General features: G+C 42.1%; 1 protein-coding gene across 3 annotated transcripts in view; it reads left to right on the forward strand.

Moving 5' to 3' along the window:
* The window catches only part of LOC149284420 (potassium channel subfamily T member 2-like), a 182700-nt gene that overhangs the window by 98104 nt on the left and 58671 nt on the right, over positions 1 to 25925 (forward strand). For all 3 annotated transcript variants that reach the window (XM_089496717.1, XM_089496718.1, XM_089496719.1), the window contains exons 6-8: positions 5480 to 5554; positions 10192 to 10275; positions 11598 to 11692. In XM_089496717.1, the coding sequence (XP_089352843.1) occupies positions 5480 to 5554; positions 10192 to 10275; positions 11598 to 11692 (254 nt within the window). The remainder of the gene's footprint in view (positions 1 to 5479; positions 5555 to 10191; positions 10276 to 11597; positions 11693 to 25925) is intronic.

The raw sequence follows: 25925 nt of genomic DNA on the forward strand, positions 1-25925 counted from the left end.
GAAGCACCCTGTATGTCCTAACATTTCAATGAGGGACACTTTCTTAGACGGTATAATAAGCAGTGTCTTACTAGAGCTGAAAAGCAACCCTGGTACTTCAGCGGTACTCTCCGGTTTTATACTGTTGTAACTGATGGCCGCTTAAATCCAGCCCACAGCCACACAATAAAGGATCCAATCTGCTGCTTTAGCAACTACCACACTGCTGCTTTAGTGGTAGTAAAGGTAATTGTGTCACCCCATGGTCATTTGCCTAGTTTTATTTATATAATTTTATTTACAAATACCGTATTTGCTCGATTATAAGACGACCCTGATTATAAGACGACCCCCCAAATCCGAATATTAATTTAGGAAAAAAAGAAAAAGCCTGAATAAAAGACGACCCTATAGGAAAAAAGTTTTACCAGTAAATGTTAATTCATCTAAACTAATTTTTTTTTAATAAAAGCTATGATTGAGAAAAATATTTTGGCTCTATAATTTCCTTCTATTTTCCAACCTGCCCCCCAGTTATGCACATCTGCCCCTGATATGCCTTTTAACCCTCTAAATGCCACTGTGACTTCTGACTTCCCTGTCATGTAGCCGGGGCAGCGTGTAGATCCCACGCACTTCCGCTGCAGTCAGAAGGAGGTGTGGCTAGCAGCGGGGGTTGTCTGCGTCCATCGCGCAGACCTTCCCCAACTGTCAGAGATCAGAGTTCCCCGCACCGGCACCGGTGCGGGGAACTCCGCTGCCCCAACACGCTGCCCCAGCTACACACCGGGAACTCAGAAGCACTGGTAAGTGGGGTGGGGGGGGGAGACAGGAGGATCCAGGTCTCCTGCAGCTGCGGGGGATCTGGATCTTAGTCGTCTCATAGTCAGACCTATTTGAGGTCTGATTATAAGACGACCCCGATTATAAAACCTCGTCTTATAATCGAGCAAATACGGTATATTTCTCACTGTTTATAAGCATATTATTGGCATTTATATATATATATAGCCATCAAACACACATTACAGGACCTCACCTATATCACCAAATATAGTATAATAAATTACAGAATTTGCTTGATTATAAAGTGACCCTGATTATAAGACGACCTCCTCAAAATTTGAATATTAAAAAGGAAGGAAGAAAAAGTCTAAATCTAAGACTACCCTATAGGAAAAAGGTTTTACTAGTAAATATTAATTCAAACGTAAACTATTTTTTCATATTAAATAAAAACTATGATTGAGAAAAATTCTTCTTTTTATTTTCTTTTATCTACCAACCTCTCCCCCAGTTATGCACATCTAACCCCGGCTTGCCACTCTGCCCCCCTAGACTTATCAATTCATCCCAGACTTCCCCCCAGTGCTCCATGCTAACTGGTGTCTAGTGGGGGCATCCAGTGGATAAATAAAAAGTGTCTTATATTCAAGCAAATTCGGTAGCTTATCTGTTATCAGGATATAACGCATTCTTTTGTATAGTTTAAGAAAAAAGGACCACGCATTGCATTTACAAAACTACTCTCAAAAGGAATGAAAGTTCTTGGCTAAATATTGACATGCCCTCTAAATTGGGATGTTTATTATACCGTATTTGCTCAAATATAGGACAAGGTTTTTTTCACAGCCAATATAGGACTATATGACTAAGATCCAGATCGTTGCAGCGCTGCAGGGGACCTGAGTCCTTCTCTCTGACAGCCGTTGGACTTCTGCTGGGGCTTCTATGATGGAGCGCCGGCGTGACATGACCTTCCAGCTCATCGCCCACCGGCCGACAGAGAGAATGATCCGGGTCCCCTGCAGCGCTGCAGCAGATCCTCCTTTCTGGCAGCCGACGAACGTTGCGCAATGCGCACAGACCACCTCCGCTGTACTGCCCGATACTCCCCCGGGCCTTTTATGGTGGAGCACCGGAAGGTCACATTGGTTCTCCCTGGTATATTTAGTTTGAGGAGGCCAAGCCAACTTAATACCTCTAAGTAGATGGCATACCAACAGGTGTTGACCCACCAGGATTCCATTAACCGAAATGTGAGCCGCTGATATAGCAGATGTGGCAAGTGCAAGGAACGGAAAGATTTTCCCAAAGAAAACCTATGGGGCAAGAAGTTCAAAATGGAGGAGACAGGTGCCGTAAAGGGATCGCAATCCCGCAATCCCGTTCCAAACACCAATCACTCCAGAGATTCCAAGCGGCCATGCGAGTGCCCACGAATCCCAAAGAAACTCTTTTGTTGTTTGCGATAGGCCACTGACATTCCATGATCCCCTGAAATTGCCCAAGCCACTAACGCAAGGGGATGTTGGTTCCCCAACAGATCCCGCAAAAGACCGGTGAACGGCGGGAGAAGTAATGGATCCCTGAACGTTAGATCTAATAGGTCGGGGGAACCAAGCATGGCTCTGCCATAATGGTGTGACAAGAAGAATGGACACTACCTGTCACCGAACCTGGTGAACAACTCTCGGAATCATGGCAAACAGTGGAAACGCATACACACCCTGGAGAGGCCAAGGCTGAAGAAACGTGTCCATGGCCACACAATTCGGATCTGGGAGCCAACTGAAGAAGACAGGGAGTTGACAGTGTGACCGGGAGGCGAACAGGTCCAGTACCAAACATCCTCGTAGACGAGAAAACTGTGTCATGAAGGGTCCAATCGCTGGTGTCTCTCCAATGGCGAGAGAACCAATCCAATCAGATTGATCTCACCCGGGAGATACGTGGCCCTGATTGAGATGTTGCTTTGAAAGCAAAACTGGAAAATATCCTTGGTCACTTCCGCAAGAGTTTTGGAGCGAGTCCTGCTCAATTAGTTGATGTACTGAACTGCGGATACGTTGTCCATACGAAGTAGAATGCAACAATTTGATAGATGATTTGTGAAGCTGCGAATGGTGAATGAGCCCGCTATCAATTCCAACCAGTTGATGTGAAGGCCATTCTCTGTCGCCGCCCTAGCTCCCTCTGAACATGATGCACCCCATCCCCTTTGGTGTCCTTGTCCTGAATCTCTGCATCTACCAGTTGTTGATCTAGCGATAACACCATTGGGGGAGGTCTGACCTGTTGAACTGGTTCTGTGAAAAAATCTATAACATACCTTTGGACTGTGTGAAGGACCCATGAATCTGGAATTTGCCAGGCCTGGGGAAACAAAGCAATTGACTTACCGGCAGGGAAGGCAGACAGAAGGCATTTTCTGATGTCCGTTGTGTCCACGGTCGATCCCTGGGACATGGCTTTGTCTACCAGGAGGAGAATACGTGATAATGGGCCACACACATCGAGCAACTTGTCTTGAGTTGCACGTAACCCTTTCTCGATTCTCTTCCGGGGATCTCTGCCCGACCTGGCCATAAATACCCCAACAACATTATCAAAAATCGGTGTAGCCAATACCTTATCTGGGAGGTTAGGTCTGGGACATTCCACCTTCAGTCTCCTGTGGACCTCCTTGTCCAAAGCTTACCAACCCCAGAAGTGCACGTACTGAGCCAGATGATTAGGGAGTGACCACTCAGAAGATTGAGGATGACGTATGGCTGCTGTCCAGCAATGTATCCCTTTCTGCAGGATATTCATATTCCACAGAATAATCCTCATTGAATTGAGAAATGTCAAAACAGTCATCTTCAGAGGCCGAATTGTCCCCCGCTTGCCAAGTGTCAAGCACTGTCAGCGGGAGGCCGGGTTCGTCTTTATCTTCCGAGGTGAAAGGACGAGTAGAAAACCCAAGGGTCTTTGTTAGGGCTGCTTAGGAGCCTTGCCCTTAAATGTGCCCAAAGATGAACGCACACCCTTCCAGTATTTCTTATTAGGGTCCCCTGTCTCCTCACCTGGACCATCCATGTCAGGCTTATACATTCTTCTAGCATCATGGCTAGATGGGGACTCCAAGGGGGTAGCAGCTTGGCCAAGGCCTTTTCTACAGATGATGCCACTGAGGCGTTGATAAGGGCCTGTATATCTTGAAGATGATCTGAGGGAGCATCCACAACTGACAATGGAAAGTGTGATCTCAGATCAACACTAAGGTCTAAAGCAGAAAACACAAAAACAATAAAGAAAATCGGACATGTCTTCCTAAGGTGTTCGCCCAAATAGCTGCCAACTGGGGTGTACCCAAATTTGAATAAATGCAGGTCAGATACTGAGCTGCTAATGAATCCCAACAATAAAGGGGAATTGAAATGCAGAGGCCACTAGGGTTATAAATAAATCCTGCTTCAGCAAGATCCCACAAAATCACAAAGAGGGGTTCATCCCAGTTGCACAGTGGTGTTCACCCCTGAAAAAGGAACAACATCTATGCAACAAGGTTTTTTAATTTAATGTATTTATTGTCTGCAGAATAGAGGGTTAAACCTGTATCATGCCCTTGATGTGTAACATGAGCAGCATATATAACCTGAGGTTCACCTCAGAGGGAGAAAAAATAAACTAAAACAAATTTATACCAAATTTGAGCTGCAGGGTTCACCCTTGTCAACTCTGTAAAAAATGACTGTCAATAACTTCTAAAAATAGGATAACTTCTAAAAAGCATGAAAAATCTGTACGGTTTTTACTGTGGGGTATTTGTGTAATCTGGAGTCGTAGTGAACACGTGTTATTGGACTCTGCAGATGCACATAATGTGTTAAAATATTGTCAAGTGAAACCCTGAATATGAAAAAAACACAGAAAATTCACACTACTGCGGAGATGCATGGCTAAATGGCTGCATAATAAGCATAAATGTAAATACACCTTTGTGGGTTATGGTGATAAATATGGTATATAAATACACACACTATATGGACAAAATCTGACCCATTATCACAGTTGTCTAAAATCGAGTGGTGTAAAGCAGGCGCCCACTGTACTGTGGAGCAGTGGAAATCTCTTCTGTGGAGTGATGGATCACGCTTTTCTATTTGGCTGATAGGCGAGTCTGGGTTTGGTACCTGTCTGATTGCATTGTACCACCTGTAAAGTTGGGTAAAGGAGGGATAATGGTCTGGGGCTGATTTTCAGAGGTTGGGCTATGCCCCTTACTTCTAATGATGAGAAATCTTAAATCTAAAATCTTGGAAATTGGGAAAAGCCTTCCTAGATGAGTAGAAGCTGTTACAGCTAGAAATTAATGTAAAAGTCCCTGTTGGTGTAATGGTCAAGTGTCACAATACTTTTGTCTGTCTCGCTCTCTCTCGTCTCTCTCTCTTCCCTCTCTTAATTATTGATGCTAAACTATATATAAAAATGTTATCTGAAAAGAGTCCAAATCGTTCTTGAAAAAAGCAATATATAATTTCTGGGGTACACTAAAAATTTAAATGGGAATGTTGGTTGAACAGGTAGAAAAAATATATTTTAATAGGTTTACATAGGTGGGAGATGTTATTGCAGTGCCTAATAGCTGTTACCAGAAATGTTGACAGTAATATCATTGAATTCTTTACTTTTAAGTTGTATTTGTTCCATTAACTTTCTTGTTATCTCTCCTCAGGGAAACATATGGGAGCAGATTTTGAGAATACCATTTATATTAGAAATGATCAACACAGTACCATTCATAATAACAGTAAGTATCTAGCTATACAAATACAATACATCACCGTACATAGTTTTGTGTCATCTGCAAAAAATAAGACATTGCCTCCAGTAAGTCATTGATAAACAAATATAAAATAATCGGCCCAAGGACAGAACTTGAGGCACTTCACGTAAGACTTTTTTTTTCCAATCCATGCCATTTACAACCATCCTCATCAATCTGTCTTTCAACCAGCTCCCTATCTGAGTACAAATAGGTTTTCAAATCCGACATACCTTAGTTTCTTAGTTTACTAAGTAACTTTTAGTGTGGTACAGTATTAAAAACTTTGGAAAATCTAGGTATATTACATCCACTGCTTTACCTTGGTCTATAATAAAACTTACCATTTAATATAAGGCCAATAAGTTATTTTGACTTGACCTATTACGCATAAATCCATGTTGCATATGTGTAATAATAATGTGATTTGAAACAAAGTCCTGGATTGCGTCTGTTAACTATAAACAGTTTTCCTACAATGGATGTTAGGCTTACCAGTCAATAGTTTCCTGGTTCTGGACAGGACCCCTTCTTGAACAAAGGCATCACATTTGCTATTCTCCAATCCAATGGTACATTTCCAGTCAATTGAATCCTTCAAAATTAAATATAAAAGTTTGTCAATTACTGAGCTACGTTTCCTAAGTACCCGAGGGTGAATCCCTTGTGGTCCGGGAGCTTTATTGACATTTAGCATTTCTATATATCCCTATGGTTTCAAATGAAAGCCATGACTCTCTCAAAAATAAGAGAATAAGAAAGAAATTATGACAAAGACAACAAAGATATAAAAAAAAGTGCTAAAAATACTTTGTCCCGCAAGATTTCAAAGGAAAACAACCTTAGTCTTTAAGGGGTTAATCTATGAATGCCATATAGCTGGTTTTGATTTTATAGAAATCCATTGACCAAATTAGATGGGAACTTCTAGAAACCACAGCGAAAATGATACTGTGTTTAAAAACTAATGTATTTGCCCAGTTGCCGTCAAAGATGTCTGGCAGCAGATGCATTAAAGACCTTCAGACACACCTCACGTACCATGATAAAATCATCATTTTATCACATTTCTTTCTGCTTATTGTCTGTGTTCTATTTAAAACTCATTAGCTTTTCTTACTTGTAGAAGTTAACAGTGGGAACTGTCACTAGACCATATTGGACAAAATAACCACATTGTAAGATTATAGTGTTTTCCATTGGTTAGAGCTTCTTATATAATCTTTTAGCAGCATGAAAATGTTACTAATGTGATGTAAGAAGCCCTTGGAAAAAAAGACGATAACACTTAATGAGCCATGTATGACTAAAAGGCCACATTATCTACGTTGCACCATTTTTGAAATATACCTTTTGTTGCTGGAAAAGTACATCATCTTTAAAGATGATGGAACTCTTGGCAAACCTCTGTTCAAGATCCCTCAAAGTAATTGATTACATTTTCTTTATAGCACCCCTTGCATTAAAAACATATTGCAGTCTCTAGCTAAAAGTACTGATCCATACTTTTTGAGACCATCACCTACCTACTATGGGCAGTATGTAGACAAAAACAGACATTGTGACCTTAAATATAGCTGATCCCTTTGCCACATGGAAAAGGCAGCCCCATGGAAGATATATGGCTGTAGAAGTTTTTTTATCCAAAGGGTATATTTGTGTATAGTACTGTTACTCACATGGTGACTAAGTAAGCAAAACAAAATGAAAAAAACAAGATTTTTTCAAATCCAAATCGCCACAAATATAATCAGTATTCCCTGCTTATGTAATATTACCCTTTTTACTGTTTTAAGCTGTTTTCAAGAGATTGCATATTATTATCAACAGTATAAGTTATCGTTTGATATCAAATGTAAACTGAAGCAGTTCTCACCAATGTAATAAACTTAAAAAACATACCACAAATGCAAGTTTTGAAGAAAAAAGTTTTGGCTTGTAGTTTGACTTAAAATGCTTTGGGTGAATCTCTGTGGGAAAATGATGAAAAACATATTAACAGCATTTTAATGTTACACGCTCCTGCTGAACACCAGCATGGCACCAGATTGTAATCCTGCTGCCTCTGGATAACTATAAAAGCAATTCTATCTTTCAAACTCAATGCTTTAATTATATAGTGTCTATAACCCCCAGGTGACCAGAAATTAACTCTGTTTTAGAGCAAAAAACCTTATTTGTCTTAAATACAAGTCAACTTCAGCTATGTGTTTCCACAATTTAGGTTAGAAAATATTTCTCAAATATTCCCTCATAATAATGCTAATGTCATAGACACAAAATATGAATTAAAAGGGAGTTAGCTATGCCTGAAAACCACATTTCTTGATAAGTCCTTGGTTTTACCTCTGAATTCTTCATTATTATTACTGTTCAAAAAGTTCACCAAGATATTGGCTTATTGGTTTTAAAGAAGTTTGTAATGTTTTCTACTTAGAAATGTATTCAAAGAACAAGTGATTTAGTCACCCAATCTGTAAAGAGCTCGGATATGTACCGTATATCTGATTGAAGGGAGCTCTAGGGTCTTAAACACTTACGTGACTTTAAATCTTGTTTTCTGATACTATTGTCTGTAGAGTCTGCATTAACTTATGTCCCCAAGACCCCAAATGTTGTGCTCCTAAATTAAGGCAAGACACACTCTGAGAGAAAAGAGAAGGAAAAAAATCTCCAGCTTTAAAGTTCCTTCATTACAGTTGAAAATATGCTCCATCAAAGTAATCCATTATATTGGATGTAATAGCAACAGATAAACTACTATATTTGCTCGATTATAAGACGAGGTTTTTTTTAGAGCAAATGCTCTGAAAAATACCCCTCGTCTTATAATCAGACCTCATAAAACGTCCGCTGGGGCCAGGCTGCTTACCGGTGCTTTGGTCGCGAGCAGCGTCTCTTCTACTAGCAGCAGGAGAACAGGAAGCTAGCAGAGTGTCACATAATTCTGCCTCCCCCTCCTTCCTCTGGGGGCATGGCCAGAGAAGTTGCTCGCACAGCCGGGCCCTTCCAGAAGTCTGCGAGTGGGAGATCTGCAGTTCAGGTAAGGGGGTGGGGGAGGGTTTTTGAGCAAGTATGTGTGATTAATGGAATGAATGAGTATTTAAATGTTTGTGAATGAGTGTGTGTGTGATAGCATGGATGTGTAAGGGGGGTGGTGGTGGTAGCATGGCATAGGGAGGCTGTACTCACACTCCTATCATCCCCAGGTTCCAGCATGTACTGGCTGCCTTGGCTTGATAGGAGTGTGATTGCTGTTAGCAGTTATATATATATATATATATATATATATACCTCCAGAAATGACTTTTAACCCCCTATATGCCACTCTGCCCCATGATATGCCTTTTAACCCCCTATATGTCACCCTGGCATATAGGGGGTTAAAAAGCATATCATGGGGCAGAGTGGCATATAGGAGGGTATAAGACATTTCTGGAGGCAGAGTGGAATGTAGAGGGTTAAAAGGCACATCATGGGGCAGAGTGGCAAATAGGGGGTATAAGGCATTTCTGGGGGCAGAGTGGCAACCCTGGGGGCAGATGTGCATAACTGGGGAGGCAGGTTGGCAAATAAAAGGAAATTAAAAAAAACTTTTTTTCCTATAGGGTAGTCTTATATTCAGGCTTTTTGTTTTTTTCCTAAATTAATATTTAGATTTTGGGGGGTCGTCTTATAATCAGGGTCGTCTTATCACCTTAACTTTCTAATTCGAAAAATGAAATACTGGGGTCAAACACAGAAATGATCGCATACAAGAAAAAGAAAGATCAAATTTGCAACACGTCTTTTTTTGCTTTTTTGACCTTCAATTAAATTATATTTTGCACAATTTATAAAACTCTTTGTTTGAAATGCCTCAAGGTATATTTTTCTGCTGTGTATAATCATTTTTAATTGTCCATTACATGTGATTATACTCCTCAACAATGGCCTGACCGTTTTACTTTAGGATTCAAACACAGGATATGATAAATGCATTGTTGCAGAACAAAGAACATAAAGTGTTCCGTCAAGTGAGTGCTAGATAAATGGAATTTTATAGGATAATCTGATAATAATAATAAAAGGAGCATTCAATTAAATTCAAAATTTGTGTTCATTTTCGAGGGGAAAATCGTTTTATTCATATTTGCCGAAATTCGTCACATGTAGGAGTCTGCAAGAAGTATGTTATGATCATACTGGGGATAACTTATTGGCCCAGGTACTTTAAGCTGGACATGTTGCATTTTTATGCTCACATATCCATGTGTATGGAGCACTGTCTGTAAAATGAAAATGAAACAAAATATTGTATTTTTCTACTTACCAACATTGTTTTGATACAATCAGGAAATTTATAACTTCTATTTAATTTAACCTTGAAATATTGTAAACAATGTTTCGACAGTGAATTGCACATTGTTCTGGAAACAATCAATAACAATAAATTATAATAAAAGCCATGTTAAAGAAGCATGTAAGTTTCAAGGTTTTAACTTTCAAACATTGGTATATATTATTTTCAAATATATCATACATATTAAGCATAATATACAGCACTGAGATCTTTCTTTGCAAGCATATGTTCTACAGTAACAGTCTATCCTTTCAGCTAATAGATTTTTTTCTGTTCTTAGATTTTCTGGCCTCCAATAAGAAATCTATTTGTTCCTGTATTCCTTAACTGTTGGCTGGCAAAACATGCTTTGGAAAACATGATTGTAAGTAAAATAAATGCAAATGTTCCCAAGCTGAATTTTACAGGATGTGATTATGATATATGTATGCTTAGAAATTGTAGTTGTATTGGATTATTTGGAAAAACAATTGTAGGTAGGTTTAAATTTGATGGCAGATAAGAATCATTGCGCCTATTGTGCACTATGGAATATGAAGGCGCTATATAAAACAATAAATAATATTTTCTCCTGATGTAAAGACTCAGACCTTGTTCTTGTCTTAGATTCATGATAGTTTTATGTCTATACCATGCATGTTTAAATTCCCCAACTGTATTAACCTCTACAACTTCTGATGGGAAGCTGTTCCATTTATCTACAACCTTCTCGGTAATGTAAAACTTCCCTACGTTACATCTAAAACTCCAACCATCTAATTGTATGACCTCTTGTGCTAACCATTTCTCTTCTTTGAAATAAACTTCCTTCCTGCACTTTTTAACCACTTAATGACAAAGCCCGTACATGTACGGGCTCAAAGTGCATTGTTTTCAATGGGTTTAGGGACCGCCCATTGTCCTTAAGGGATTTTTAAATCACTTTAAGTATGTAAATGTCTTCTTCCTCTCTTTTCTCTCCTTATCCACATTAAGATCCCTTAGTCCTTGTAATTAATATAGTTGGTCAACAGTTCATTGTTTAACTATAACGTTTATTCTGACTGAAATACTAGGAGCCATATTAGGGAAAAAAGGTCAAAGCACTGAATGTAGAGCAATCAAATGGATCATTCATTGGTTTCTGTGGTTTCCTTCTATGAGTTCATATGTTAAGAAAAGCAATAAATGCTATTTCAGTGTTAGTGTCAGATAATAAGAAGGATCATTACAAGCTTGTTATGATTCTAAAGCATATATTTATAATGTGTAATTTATAAGGATTCATTAATCATGCTGCACATATATTAATTTCACTGTAATCCCAATTTGTGCTGATTGTATTGTTACCAGTATCGCAAACATACAATATTACTATCACATATTCTAACTGCTGTATATTTTGAAATGCAGGGCCTTGTTCTTTGTAGGAGAAAATAAACACCTAAGTGTGAAGTAGAACTTTACAAAAACATTTATAATCAAGTTTTAACCATGAAAACAAGACAGCTGAACCATTTATACCTTAATTTCTACCAGTTACCATAGTTGAGCAGATCATTTTTTTCCCTGTACTTATGGGAAATTAGCAATCCAGTGAAATTTAGATATTCTTTGAAGAATACATGTAAGGAGACTCTGTAATGTGTTTAAAGAGCTAATATCACCAACTAAAAGTTAACATAATTTTCTCATTACTACTTTCAGAATGATCTTCACAGAGCAATTCAACGCACACAGTCTGCCATGTTTAATCAAGTCCTAATTTTGATATCAACTTTGCTATGTCTTATCTTTACCTGGTAGGTCAATACAATTGTTCTACTTCATCTTTATAGCAATCACATTTTTGGGAACTTAAGTGGGATTTGTTTCAGATAAAATCTCTTAAAAGTTTCAATAATGACTCTTGAGACCTATAAAGAATGATATTCTGATGATGGTATAGGATGTTATGTTTTAACCATATCTGTTCTTAGTTCTTAATTGGGAAAATAAAAAAATAACCAGCATATAACTTGGCATGACTTAAATTATATACCGTATTTGCTCGATTATAAGACAAGGTTCTAATCGGGGTCGTCTTATAATCAGACCTCAAATAGAGGTCTGACTATGAGACTAAGATCCAGATCCCCCGCACCGCTGCAGGGGACCGGGATCCTTCTGTCTCCCCCCCATTTAACACTCCCCCCACCCCACACACACTTACCGGTGCTTCCAATTTCCTGCTGTATGCCGGGGCAGCGGGTTGACGTCCACGCGATCCGCGTAGATAACTTCCGCTGCAGCTGGATGGAGGTGTGGCTAGCAGCGGGGGTTGTCTGCGTCCATCGCGCAGACCTTCCCCGACTGTCAGAGATCAGAGTTCCCTGAACTGCGCGATGGACGCAGACAACCCCCGCTGCTAGCCACACCTCCTTCCGGCTGCAGCGTAAGGAAGACTGCTGCCCCTGTATACAGCAGGAAATTGGAAGCACCGGTAAGTGTGTGTGGGGTGGGGGAGTGTTAAATGGGGGGGAGACAGAAGGCAGACTGCTGCCCCGGTATACAGCAGGAAATTGGAAGCACCGGTAAGTGTGTGTGTGTGTGGGGGGGAGTGTTAAATGGGGGCATAGGGCATTTCTGGAGGCAGAGTGCTCTATGAAATGCCTTTTAACCCACTGAACGCCACTCTGGCTCCTGAAATGCCTTATACCTCCCTATATGCCACTCTGCCCCATAATATGCCTTTTAATCCCCTAAATGCCAGAGTGGCATATAGGGGTATAAGGCATTTCTGGAGGCAGAGGGGGTTAAAAGGCATATCATGGGGCACAGTGGCATATAGAGGGTTAAAAGGTATATCATGGGCCACAGTGCCATATTGGAGTGGCAAGCCTAGGGGCAGATGTGCATAACTGGGGGGCAGGTTGGAAAATACAAGGAAATAAAAACAACATATTTTTCTCAATCATAGCTTTTATTAAAAAATGTAATAGTTTACATGAATTAACATTTACTGGTAAAACTTTTTTCCTATAGGGTCGTCTTATATTCAGACTTTTTCTTTTTTTTTCCTAAATTAATATTCAGATTTTGGGGGGTCGTCTTATAATCGAGCAAATACGGTAAATACACTCAGGCATTAAAGGGGCACTAAAGTCTGGACCATATGATGCTGGCACTGCTGTTAATGACTTCTTCTAACCACTGATCCAGAACAAATCACTGGCTTCATTTTTCAGCATGTTATATAAATTAGTATTTAGTTGACGCAGAAATGTTTTTCAAACTTTGTAGATCTCTACTTCAAAGCACACTATTCATTTGAACCAGAAATGTCAAGAAACAATAAGATACAAAAGATTTTAAAGGATTTGTGTAAGGGTGCGGAGGGGAAATGTAACCTTGTCAGTTTTGGCAGAATTGCTCTCCTACAAGTGTATCTGTCCTTTGTCTGGTCACATAATGTCCTGAATTGGGACAATGAGCACATGCTATAAGATATACCACACTGTAGATCCTCAGCAAGGTGCAATCCCTGCAAAAAGAAATATACTGTATGTTGAAGCCTTTGTTACCCTGCATGTTTTAATTTGCTTACAAACCAGGCACTAGGCTTGGTTGCAGCTGCAACTTCTCAAAAAGCAATATTTTGGTTTCTGTATATTGTTTGAACATGGTTGTTTCAAGAAAATGTACTATATCCAAATATGCTATATCTAAATGTGCCCCAGAAAATATCAAAAATTACAGTGAGTGCTTCAAATTAACATTTATGAGTGCCATATATGTGGGTATGTGGCTAATAATGAATGATCTTTATTACAAAAAAGTAGATGTTAGAGAGGGTGCAAATACATTTTAAATGAAGCAGTAATCAAGTTAACTTTAACTACTTAATAATAATTGAAAAACCAGTGTAAGGATACACTGGGATGTTCCATGGTCTACGATCACATGAAAGGTTACACATCATATCTCTGAATTATGTAATTTTCTGTGCACATTAGCATACATTATGTTTACTTTTTTGCATAGACTTATTGTGGAATACAATTAAATGTGGATAATCCTTTTCATTTGATACAAACTTTAACATTTCCTTGAATTGCCTACACTCCTTGAAATGTAATTTGTGTAATTTGTAAATTAAAAGCAATAAAGTATGACTTTCTTTCACACACTGTTTGATAATTTGAATTAATGCTTTTGATGACTTTTTAGAACTCTCATTTAATAGTTGATTGTTGTGATTATTGTACGGAAGAGGGTTATATATATTTAAAATCACAAATCTATTTTAATAGCTAATGATGCTTTGCAAAACTTCTAGTAATTGATAATTCCATTATTCTCATTTTCATTAATATTATATTGTAGCATATAGTTACTTCTAGTAATTGATAATTCCATTATTTTTCATTTTCATTAATATTATGTTGTAGGATATAGTTCTTGCATTATGTATGTAAAGGGTTAATAAAATTAATCTAAAATGAAATCAGTAAATAATGTATGAAATGCACCTAGCATCAAAAATGCAAGGTGTTCTACAAAGAGCATAAGAGAAAGTTATAGAATTTATTTATATTTTATATTTCATTTTAAAATAGATATTTTCTTGAAGTCATGCATTAGATACTAACAACCAAAAAGTTAGAATATTATAAGCATCTATTTCTAATATCACAGTGTGATCAGTTTCCCTTAAAATTACATTTGAAGTCATCCATCGGGCCCTAGCAGCGGCTCCCCCTCATAGCACACTTCATTGTGCTGCACGGGATAAGCTGGTGGTCATTGTGGCTCTCCACCCCGGGAGTCTGGCCTGAGAGTGGGCCCAGACCATTACCGCTAGCGTGAGGCCTTGCTCCCACGCAGTGCACCGTGTCTACGAGGTGTCTACACCGTGTGGGGCTGTTCGCTGGACCAGATCCTCTGGCCGTCAGTTCTCCCCATCTGCCGCCCGACCGCATCTCACGGAGGTTGACCCCAGCTGCACTTACGGACGTGTGTTCCAGCTCACAGAATGGGCCCGGATCGCAGGGATCCCAACTCCAAACCTAGACCAGTGATAATCCGCCTGCTCAACTTCCAGGATAAGGAAAGGATTCTGCAGGAATATAGAAGGCTCCCGGAACTTCTTTTGGGGTCGCATAGAGTTTTTATGTTCCAGGACTACTCCGCATTGGTGACCGCGAAATGCAAGGAATTCACCCCATTATGCAGGCAATTGTTTCACCATAAGGTAAAATTCACCCTTATGTACCCTGCGAAGCTACAGATTGTCCATGATGCCAAGGCTGCATCCTTCATGGATCAGAGGAAACTTTCACATGAACCAGGAGGGTCCTAATCTGGTGTATCCCTGTCACGATCCCGGCCGGAGTACGGTCCGGGGGGACTCACCGCGTCGCGCTCCCGTGCGGAGTGCGTCGCCCGAGTACCCGCGGCGTCACAGCCCCGTCCGGGACGCGTCGCCCGGGTGCTCGTGGCGTCGCGCTCCGGTGCGGAGTGCATCTCCCGAGTACCCCCGAGTGGCGGGTACTCGGTACTTACCCCTCCCGGGATGATCCAGCTGCACAGGGTCCTCTTCCGCGGCGGTTCACAAGAATGAACCGCCGCACAGTGATGGACACCCACGGTGTCACAGGACACGCCCCCCTGTCAATCCTCTACCCCTATGGAGGAGAAACACGTCCATTGGACGTCATCATAGTTGGGGGCGGGATCTGGAAGGGCGGCAGGTTTAAAAGCAGAGCACTGACACCGGTTCAGTGCTCAGTTGTTTTTACAACTAGCTGCTGTATCTACCTGGTGTTTACCTGTCTATGTTGATTCCTGTTACCGACCTTGGCTTGAATTCTGACCACGTTACCCTCTCAGCTCCTGACCCGGATTGTTTGACCATTCTCTGCCTGCTGCCTGTTACCGACCTTGGCTTGATTCCTGACCACGTTAACCTCTCAGCTCCTGACCCGGCTTGTTTTGACCATTCTCTGCCTGATACCTGGTACCGACCTCGGCTTGATTCCTGACCTCGTTTACTTCTCTGCTCCTAAACCTGGACTATCTGACTAAGAAGAGACAGGTCCGTTTGTTTCCTGCATCCTGGTTTCCACACCTTTGCAAACGTAACATAACAACTGAGCCCTCATGGAAACCGCAGGATTAGCCGATGCTGTTGCTGCTCTCGCCCAACAGATGCGGCAATTACACAATCCCTTCATGAGATCCAAACTGGACAAAATCAACAGCAGCAACAGATTGTACAAATTCAAGGTGCTCTCCAGGTACCCGGCAACCCGCCTCCAGTACCAGTCGAGGTGCCTGAGCCTCCAGTACTGCAAGGAGCAGCAGCGCTGGAACCACAAGTGCCCCTGCCAGACAAGTACACCGGAGACCGTACAAAATACCAGACCTTTATAACCTCATGCCAAATATTGTTTGGTCTCAAACCTAGAACTTATGCTAATGACTACATCAAGATTCACACGGTCATAGCCCTCCTGTCCGAAGAACCCCAACTCTGGGCCCATCATCTGATCCGTACCAATAGTCCGGTACTTGGCACATGGAACACCTTCCGGCAGGCCATGGATGCACTATACGCCGATCCGTTCCAGACCACGTCCGCCACCAGTGCCTTAAGAGCCCTTCGTCAAGGGAAACGTCCAGTAGAGAACTACATAGCCGAATTCCGACGAGTCTCCCTCGAGACAACATGGAACGAGTCGGCTTTGCATGACCAGTTCCGGCTGGGCCTATCGGATCCGATACGAGATGAACTTGCTTGTTCCGCTATCCCGTCCTCTTTGGAAGACTTTGCCACTCTGTGTATACAAATCGACCGGAGGTTAAGGGAAAGAAAGGCCGAACGCTTAGCCTCTCCTTCTCACACCTGGTCCACCGCCAGACCACCACCGAAAACCACACCCAAGAGGAACCTATGCAGTTGGGACTCATCCGAGGTCCTTTATCGGGTGCCGAGAAGGACCGACGTCGGTCTCTTGATCTCTGCCTATATTGTGGTACCCAAGGCCACTACGCCAATGAGTGCCGAAATAAGAGACGACCATCCCGGGGTAAGCTACCCTCATTAACTATTCCGGCCACCCATGGTGTTTCTCCACATTTACCACATCATTTGTCCCTCTCCATTACATTACAGTGGAAGGGGAATACCGTCGCTCTCGCAGCTATGATTGACTCGGGTGCCAGCAGTAACATACTTGACACCGACGTGATCCGTCAACACGGCATACCTGTCCAGAAGAAGACAACACCTCTACTGCTCCAGTTAGTGGACGGACGACCTCTACAGTCCGGTCCCATCACCACAGAGACATCACCCTTGCACATGCACGTCGATCCTGATCACACGGAGCACATATCGTTCGATGTTATACCCTCTCCTGTGTTTCCGGTCATCTTGGGACTCCCCTGGTTACGGACTCAAAACCCTCACATTGACTGGACATTCAACTCCGTGTCGTTTCGTATCAATAAAGACCCTTCTTCACACAAACCGCCTCCATCCATCAATGTAGCACACGACTACAGCTCCCTTCCGATACCCACGATTCCAAGCCATTACAGCCGATTTGCCAATGTGTTCGAGAAAAAAGCAGCCAACAGGTTGCCACCCCACAGGGAGTACGATTGTCCGATTGACTTGTTCCCAGGAGCCCCTATTCCGTTCGGTCGTTTGTATCCTATGTCCGAACCTGAACTCGTCACCCTCAAGGCCTACATCGACGAGAATCTAGCCAAAGGCTTTATCCGACCATCCACTTCCCCTGCTGGAGCAGGGATTTTCTTCATTCCCAAGAAGGACGGGGGATTACGTCCTTGTGTCGACTACCGGGAACTGAACAAAGTGACAGTAAAGAACCGATATCCACTGCCGTTGATCCCAGAACTTATGGAACGAGTTGGCACTGCCTCCTACTTCACCAAGATTGACCTGAGAGGCGCATACAATCTGGTGAGGATAAAAGAGGAGCATGAGTGGAAGACAGCATTCAGATCCCGGTATGGACATTACGAGTACCTAGTAATGCCATACGGGCTATGCAACGCCCCAGCCACGTTCCAGCATTTCATGAACGACGTGTTCAGATCGTTTTCTTGTGGTCTATCTCGATGATATACTGATCTACTCACCCTCGCTGGTTGAACACAGAGAACATGTTTCCAGGGTGTTGGAACGTCTCCGAGAAAATGAACTATACGCAAAACCCGAGAAGTGCGTGTTTGAAACACAGACCGTGGAATTCTTGGGCTTCATATTGACACCTACACGAGTGGAGATGGACCCAAAGAAGGTACAGGCCATCCTACAGTGGCCCGCCCCGACGGACCGAAAGAGTGTCCAAAGGTTTGTCGGCTTTGCGAACTTTTATCGGAAGTTCATCCGCAACTTCTCTAAAGTCATACAGCCCATCACCGCTCTCACGTCCGTCAAACGAAAATTCCACTGGTCTGAAGACGCACAGAGAGCCTTTCTGTTTCTGAAGGAACGATTCACGTCAGCCCCCATATTGATCCATCCGATACACCAAAAGCCATATACGTTGGAGGTTGATGCCTCTGACAACGCGGTTGGTGCTGTTCTCTCACAAAGGGCCGACGGCGACAATCAACTCCACCCGGTAGCCTTCTTCTCGCGTACTATGACCCCTGCAGAACGGAATTACGGGGTCGGAGAAAAAGAGATGTTAGCCATGAAACTAGCACTGGAAGAGTGGAGACATCTGTTGGAGGGGACGCAACACCCCATTACCGTTTTCACCGACCATAAAAATATGGAGTATTACAGGACCGCCAAACGGCTGAAACCTAGACTCGCAAGATGGTCCTTGTTCTTCACCAGATTCCAACTTCATATCACCTATAGACCAGGCTCAAAGAACACCAAGGCGGACTCACTGTCCCGCATGTGTGACGTATCCTCGTCTCATCAACAAGACGAGGAGACCGTGTTAAGGCCCGGGCATTTTTTGGCTGTTACCCACTCTTTCTGGGACTTGTTCCACTTCCAAGCATCTGACACCGTCCCTCCAGAGCACCTCCAATTACGCAAGAAGAACGGGTACTACTACCGTGGAGACTTGCTTTATGTACCTCCTGCCGCACGTCTCCAGGTTCTACAACACTGCCATGACACACCAGCAGCAGGACATGGTGGTATGACCCAGACCCTGGACCTGATCAACAGATCTTTTTGGTGGCCCACACTACGCAACGACGTCCTTCGATTCGTTCGATCCTGTACAGTTTGCGCCAGGGCCAAAGGCACTCGGAACAAGCTGGCTGGTCTTCTGTGCCCACTCCCGGTTCCCGCGACACCCTGGACAGACCTGTCGATTGACTTCATCACAGACCTACCCGTGTCGCATCGTCACACCACCCTCATGGTAGTAGTTGACAGGTTCACGAAAATGGGCCACTTCATACCAGCCAAACGCTTACCCTCAGCTACTGAAACAGCCTCTCTTTTTATGCGCAACATATTTCATTTACATGGATTACCAGTGACTATCGTGTCAGATAGGGGAACTCAATTTACGTCAAAAGTGTGGAAGGCCTTCTGTGACACACTCCACATCCACCGCTCCCTGTCTACATCATTCCATCCACAAAGCAACGGCCAAACGGAGCGGACTAATCAAACGCTAGAGCAGTACCTCCGCTGCTTTTCCACCCATCTCCAAGATGACTGGTATGAGATGCTCCCCATCGCCGAATTTGCGTACAACAATCACATCCACTCCTCCACACGTTTTTCTCCTTTCTTTTCGATGTACGGACTACATCCGTCCATGCTTCCTGGTTCTCCGATCCGTAGTGCGGTCCCTTCTGTGACGGAACGTGTAAAGAACATACTCGAGACACACAAGATGTTACGCAACACCCTCCATAGAGCACAAGAGCGATATAAGGCACAAGCAGACAGACGGCGTTCCGCTGCCCCAGTCTACAAACCAGGAGACAAAGTATGGTTATCAACTGTCCATCTCAAACTGTGCTGTCCCACTAAAAAATTAGGACCTAGATACGTAGGACCGTATGTCGTGGTAAACACACCCTCATCAGTGACTGTCGAACTACAATTACCCCCGACGATGAGGATCCATCCTGTCTTTCATGTATCTTTGCTGAAGCCTTACCACGCTAATCCTTTCCCGGGACGCAGTCCCGATCCTCCAGCTCCGGTTACCATAGACGATACGGAGGAATATGAGATAGCCAGCATCTTGGATTCCAGGCGACAACGAGGATGCCTTCAATACCTCATCCAGTGGAAGGGATATGATGTCAGTCACAATTCATGGGAAGACGCCCGTGGACTACACGCGGAAGACCTGATAAAGGCATTTCACTCTGGTCATCCCAGTCGCCCTGGACCCTTGAGGGGCCGGAGGCCCCTCCTCAGGAGGGGAGCCTGTCACGATCCCGGCCAGAGTACGGTCCGGGGGGACTCACCGCGTTGCGCTCCCGTGCGGAGTGCATCGCCCGAGTACCCGCGGCGTCACAGCCCCGTCCGGGACGCGTCGCCCGGGTGCTCGTGGCGTCGCGCTCCGGTGCGGAGTGCATCTCCCGAGTACCCCCGAGTGGCGGGTACTCGGTACTTACCCCTCCCGGGACGATCCAGCTGCACAGGGTCCTCTTCCGCGGCGGTTCACAAGAATGAACCGCCGCACAGTGATGGACACCCACGGTGTCACAGGACACGCCCCCCTGTCAATCCTCTACCCCTATGGAGGAGAAACACGTCCATTGGACGTCATCATAGTTGGGGGCGGGATCTGGAAGGGCGGCAGGTTTAAAAGCAGAGCACTGACACCAGTTCAGTGCTCAGTTGTTTTTACAACTAGCTGCTGTATCTACCTGGTGTTTACCTGTCTATGTTGATTCCTGTTACCGACCTTGGCTTGAATTCTGACCACGTTACCCTCTCAGCTCCTGACCCGGATTGTTTGACCATTCTCTGCCTGCTGCCTGTTACCGACCTTGGCTTGATTCCTGACCACGTTAACCTCTCAGCTCCTGACCCGGCTTGTTTTGACCATTCTCTGCCTGATACCTGGTACCGACCTCGGCTTGATTCCTGACCTCGTTTACTTCTCTGCTCCTAAACCTGGACTATCTGACTAAGAAGAGACAGGTCCGTTTGTTTCCTGCATCCTGGTTTCCACACCTTTGCAAACGTAACAATCCCGTACTACAGCTTCCACCTCACAGAGACTGCTCCTGACATAATGCTTGGCGAGATCCTCCTCATGGGTGACGTTGCACGTTTAGAGGCACATCAGGTTTATGGTTATGAATCTTTTTATTTGTATTTATCTTATTGTTTCTGTTCTTTTCGTGTTTGTGTTATTCGGGTCATGGCTCTTTTGTATCTAGTTGCTTTACCAATGTCCCACTTTAGGTCTGTTCTTGGGTACCCCCTCATGTGCTGGGACAGCAGGGGACCCCATATGTCTGATGCCCACACACTTTTTCTAGACAGCGATACCAGGTCTCCTGGTCTCACTTGTTTATTGTTATGAAATTCCAACACTTTGGCCAAACTTTTCTAACGCTGATTCGGCAGTTGTATTGCGATCCCTCTACGGTCATTACGACTAATGGATTGGATTCTCCTCCGATTACTATGGAGCGGGGTGTGCGGCAGGGATGCCCCCTTTCACCACTGCTCTTTAATTTAGCACTGGATCCTCTGTTGCAATTATTTCTTTTATCTCGTACTGTCCTGGACATTAGTGTGATTGCCCATAAAAAGGTTTTTGCTTTTGAGGATGATGTCCTTCTCTACATTACCCACCTGCACCTTGTCATACCACACATTTTTGACCAGTTGGATACGTACGGTTAAGACTCTTATGCCAATTGTCTCCTGTCTATGTGATCATGTACTGTTCTCTTACGTATATAAGGAGGGAGATGGGGTATTATGTTGTTTTTTTCTGTTTAAAATTAATGAAAAGAGTTTTAAAAAAAATGACCCTGTGGCGCCTCATCTTAATTATGATCAACACCTAGACAGAGCTGAATACTCTGGAGCACACCCAACATCAAACTAAACCAAAAAAGGGACTCTCTGTTTCACTCAAGGGCTTTTTCTCTCCCCAAAGGCAGTAAATGTTCTGAAGAACCAGATAACTCATAGCATTGCTTCCAGTCACAAAGAGAAGCAACATGATGCTAACAACACTGGGTTCAAAGTGGGGGCTGATTTTACTCTAATTTCACTAGTTTCATACAGGAATGATATAGATATGTCTGAGCTTATTAAGAACTACAGTATATTTACCAGAGTTCTCAATGTTCAGGGTAATGGTTATATGCATTACGTTATGTTGTTCCTGAAATGACCATCTGATTAAGTTTATGCTTAAATAACAGCTAGTCTGGATTTCTATGAGGACCTGTATTATAGCCATTTGGGTAACACATTATTTGGATAGTCACTATGTAGAATCTTCATTATTTGCTATTAAAGAATTAGTATTTCAAGAGTCTCAAGGTCAGATTGTAGCTCCATTCATATACTGTACTGGTTTGACATTCTCTGCCAAAAGTCTGCATTTCATGTTTCAGGATGTGTTGGCAATATGAGAATAAATAATAAAAAAAATCGTATACATAATAATAATAATTTTCTAGAGAATTGAATACAATTTGTAAGAAGTGGAGGAAATGAAAACCATTGACAGGTTTATGGCTTTTAACTTAGAAAACATATTTTTTGCATGCGAAAAAAAATAGATTTTTCATCTGATAGTTATTAATAGGAATAGGCTGGTATTTCCCACTCCTGATAATAGATAAAGTCATTCCCGGCAGCTGTTCAGATGAACTACAAATGAGTCTTAGGCATTCATCTGCATGCATTTGTGTGACAGTGATCATCAAATTGATTCAATGTACTTTCAATGTAGAATGCACTTATTATGGGGTCACTGTATGATATGCATTCCTTTTTGTATCAGAGGAGACTACATTTGTCTTTTTTAATGTACATTTTGCATGGACTCTGGCAGTAATCTATTTACCTTAGGCCTAACCCAGACCGCCCCCTCTCCATCACTGTCCTTACTACATGGTACTGAACCTTTAAAGGAAGTGTGGTGCAGAAATAAACTATGGAGGACTGTACTGACTCAACACAGCCCTCCATAGTGTCCCCCTAACTTGACATTATCTATAAGATACACTTAATTGAGTCACCTGTATTCAAACAGAGATATCAAACATAACAGACTGGTAGTAAAAGCACCTGTTGGCAGTCTTATAATTGATCACAGCAGTGTAGAATAGGGTTTATGTAAGGACTTTTGCCACCTTAGCATCAGGCCTTGCGTTTCAGCGCACCCTTGTGATGCTGCCAGTGAGTAATGCTGAGCTCCAGGATATGACACATCCTGGCATTCAGCAGTGAGGTCAGGCACACTGCCGGTTGGAGGGAAATCAATGATCTACAGGCCCTGTTCCTACACCAGCAGGCAGACCAGCCCACCACTCAGGAGGTACGCCCAAGTTATCTGTTATCTAGATTTCTGCCTCATTTTCGTCCTCCCTGCCTGTCTCTACTTAAGGAGGGAGTCTCATATATATATATATATATATATATATATATATATATATATATATATATATATATATATATATATATATACAAGTTGAGCTGCCATTTACTCTGTGACTGCACAAACATTGTAATTAAGTTTACTGCCTTCATCAGTAGAATCAGAAAGAAAATGATGCATAATCGTCAATGTCCCATAAAAAAATACATTAAAAACTCTAATTTGAATTTGCTTTCTATAGCTTTTTTTTTAAAAAAAGGAAATAAATAAAACGTACATTTTTTTCATGTATTTATCTTGTGTATTGATTCCAAATAAGCTTGCCGCCTTAATTAGAATGCCAATAACACAAGTTATGGTTTGTAAAGGTGATGGAAAACCCTTCCACTTAAAATTAAGAGAGGGAGTAGAAGCATTATTAAACACTCATCTACAGACACCAGACAAGCCAGAAAGCTTGCCTTTTCCCTCAAAAATCTCATGGTGCTGCCACAACCACAGAGATTCAATATTTCAAATTACCATTTGTTTTCCTGCTGCCCATGTAAAATTACTTTGGTGACCAAGATTGTTCAAACATATTACAAAAACATACCTAGGAATGCATGGTAGGCTACTTGGAACTCTTAAGGGAGTATAGACAGGCTAGATCCACCATACCTTACAATTGAACTTTAAATTAGACTTGGACACCAACTGAAAGTTCATGTTTGTTTTCGGGGGGGGGGGTTCTTCCCATTCTATGAAATTTGTCTCCGTCTTTGTATTCAACGAAATTCGTCCAACATTTTTTTTCCAGAAATCCCATTCGTCAGGTTGCCATAGAAACAATAAACAAATGTGTAGAAGAAGTTAAATAAGGGATTTGAGACCAATGGATGGAAGAAAGAGGGTCAAAATTAGCTTAGAGTTATAGGGTAGTGGTAGTGGACTGGTTAAATTAAATCAAAACTTTAGAGAGTCTTAGACACTGTGAGAAATGGCAGGCTGAGGCTCACCAAGTCTTACATAGAAGAATCTCACTCTGTAAAATGCTTAGATGCAGCACAGGAATGTCACATAAAGCAGCCACAGTGAAATGAACTGATCCCCTGTCTGCTCTGCTCTTATATAAGCTCTCTTCATTACTAGTCTGCTTTTTTTTTCTTTGAAAGATATGGCACAGCCATTGGACAAGCCCTCAACATGATGTGACAGGAGTGAGCTAATTGGACAAATGGAGGTCATCTTACTCAATGTCCCTCTACTTAGTGATAGCAACATGGCTAGATTTTCCTCCTCTTTGTATAGTTAAAATGACGGCCACGGCAATGGAATGAATGAACAAAGATTTTCGTATTGTGCACATTTGTTTTTTTGTTTCTTTCATTAAATGTTGCATTCATTCATTAACTTGAACAAATGAACGAAAGGTAACATTTAGCACGAAAACACATTTGTCCAAAAATGAATGTGCAAGTCTATTTTAAATTGTCTAATGCCTGAAGGAGACTCAAGCTGTCTACTTGGATGCTAAACTGGCCATGATTCAGGTGGGAGGGATGAATATTTGGTGAGTCAAATGTACTCACCACTTGTGTATTGTGATAACTAGATATCAATATAGACCTCACAGTCTTGATCAAAAGTAATTGTTAATGGCATGGGCTAATGTGCACCTTGCTGTGCACTGATTTGTCCATCAATTTTTCCATCTTTCCATCTTTCCATGTCAGTAAGAACACCAAAAGGAAGCAAAACTATGGAGTCTGAGGGTGTCAATCCAATGCTTTTAAGCGTTTAATGATATTCACATGGAGTAAAATACACCACAGCAGAACAAAAACAATAGCTTGACAAATTTGCACTTACATGCTTAGTCATAAGCTAATCACCACATTGTGAGACATTCTTTATATTAAAAAATTATAATCAATAATCATTACTCCTCTCCATACCTAGGAGGGAAAATAACACCCCAATTAATTAATTAGTGTGTACACAAATTGATGTGAAATTGCAATAGTTTAAAATCTGTCATTACTTTATAAAGACAATAATTTAATGAATGGTTTCTATAAAAAGATTCAATCACACCTACAAGAAATCTGTTACTTGTTTTGTTTTCTGGGAGGAAATAAATATTTTTGGTTGAATTCAAGAAATTGAATTCATTGTTTTGACAGTGTTTAACGCATGTGCCCAATGAGGTATCAGTTTTATTATAACCTTATCAGGCTCTTAGAGTCTAGTAATTTTCCAACTGATGTTAAGACCCATGTTCATGTGTGGAAAGTGCACCCAGTGATTTCTGTGGGAATGGTCTCTTGCCACTGACTTTATGTGCTGCATGTAAAACCTGCCATGTTGCTGCCACCATGTTTAAAAATGTCATTATGTTCAGTCTTTTAAACTGATGTACACAAGGAGCAGGAAGTGTGTTACATATCACTGCTTAGCTAGACAATAGTAT

Source organism: Sceloporus occidentalis, unplaced genomic scaffold (assembly GCF_023333645.1).
Source record: "Sceloporus occidentalis isolate IW3139 unplaced genomic scaffold, rSceOcc1.0.p SCAF_93, whole genome shotgun sequence".
NCBI lineage: Eukaryota > Metazoa > Chordata > Lepidosauria > Squamata > Phrynosomatidae > Sceloporus > Sceloporus occidentalis.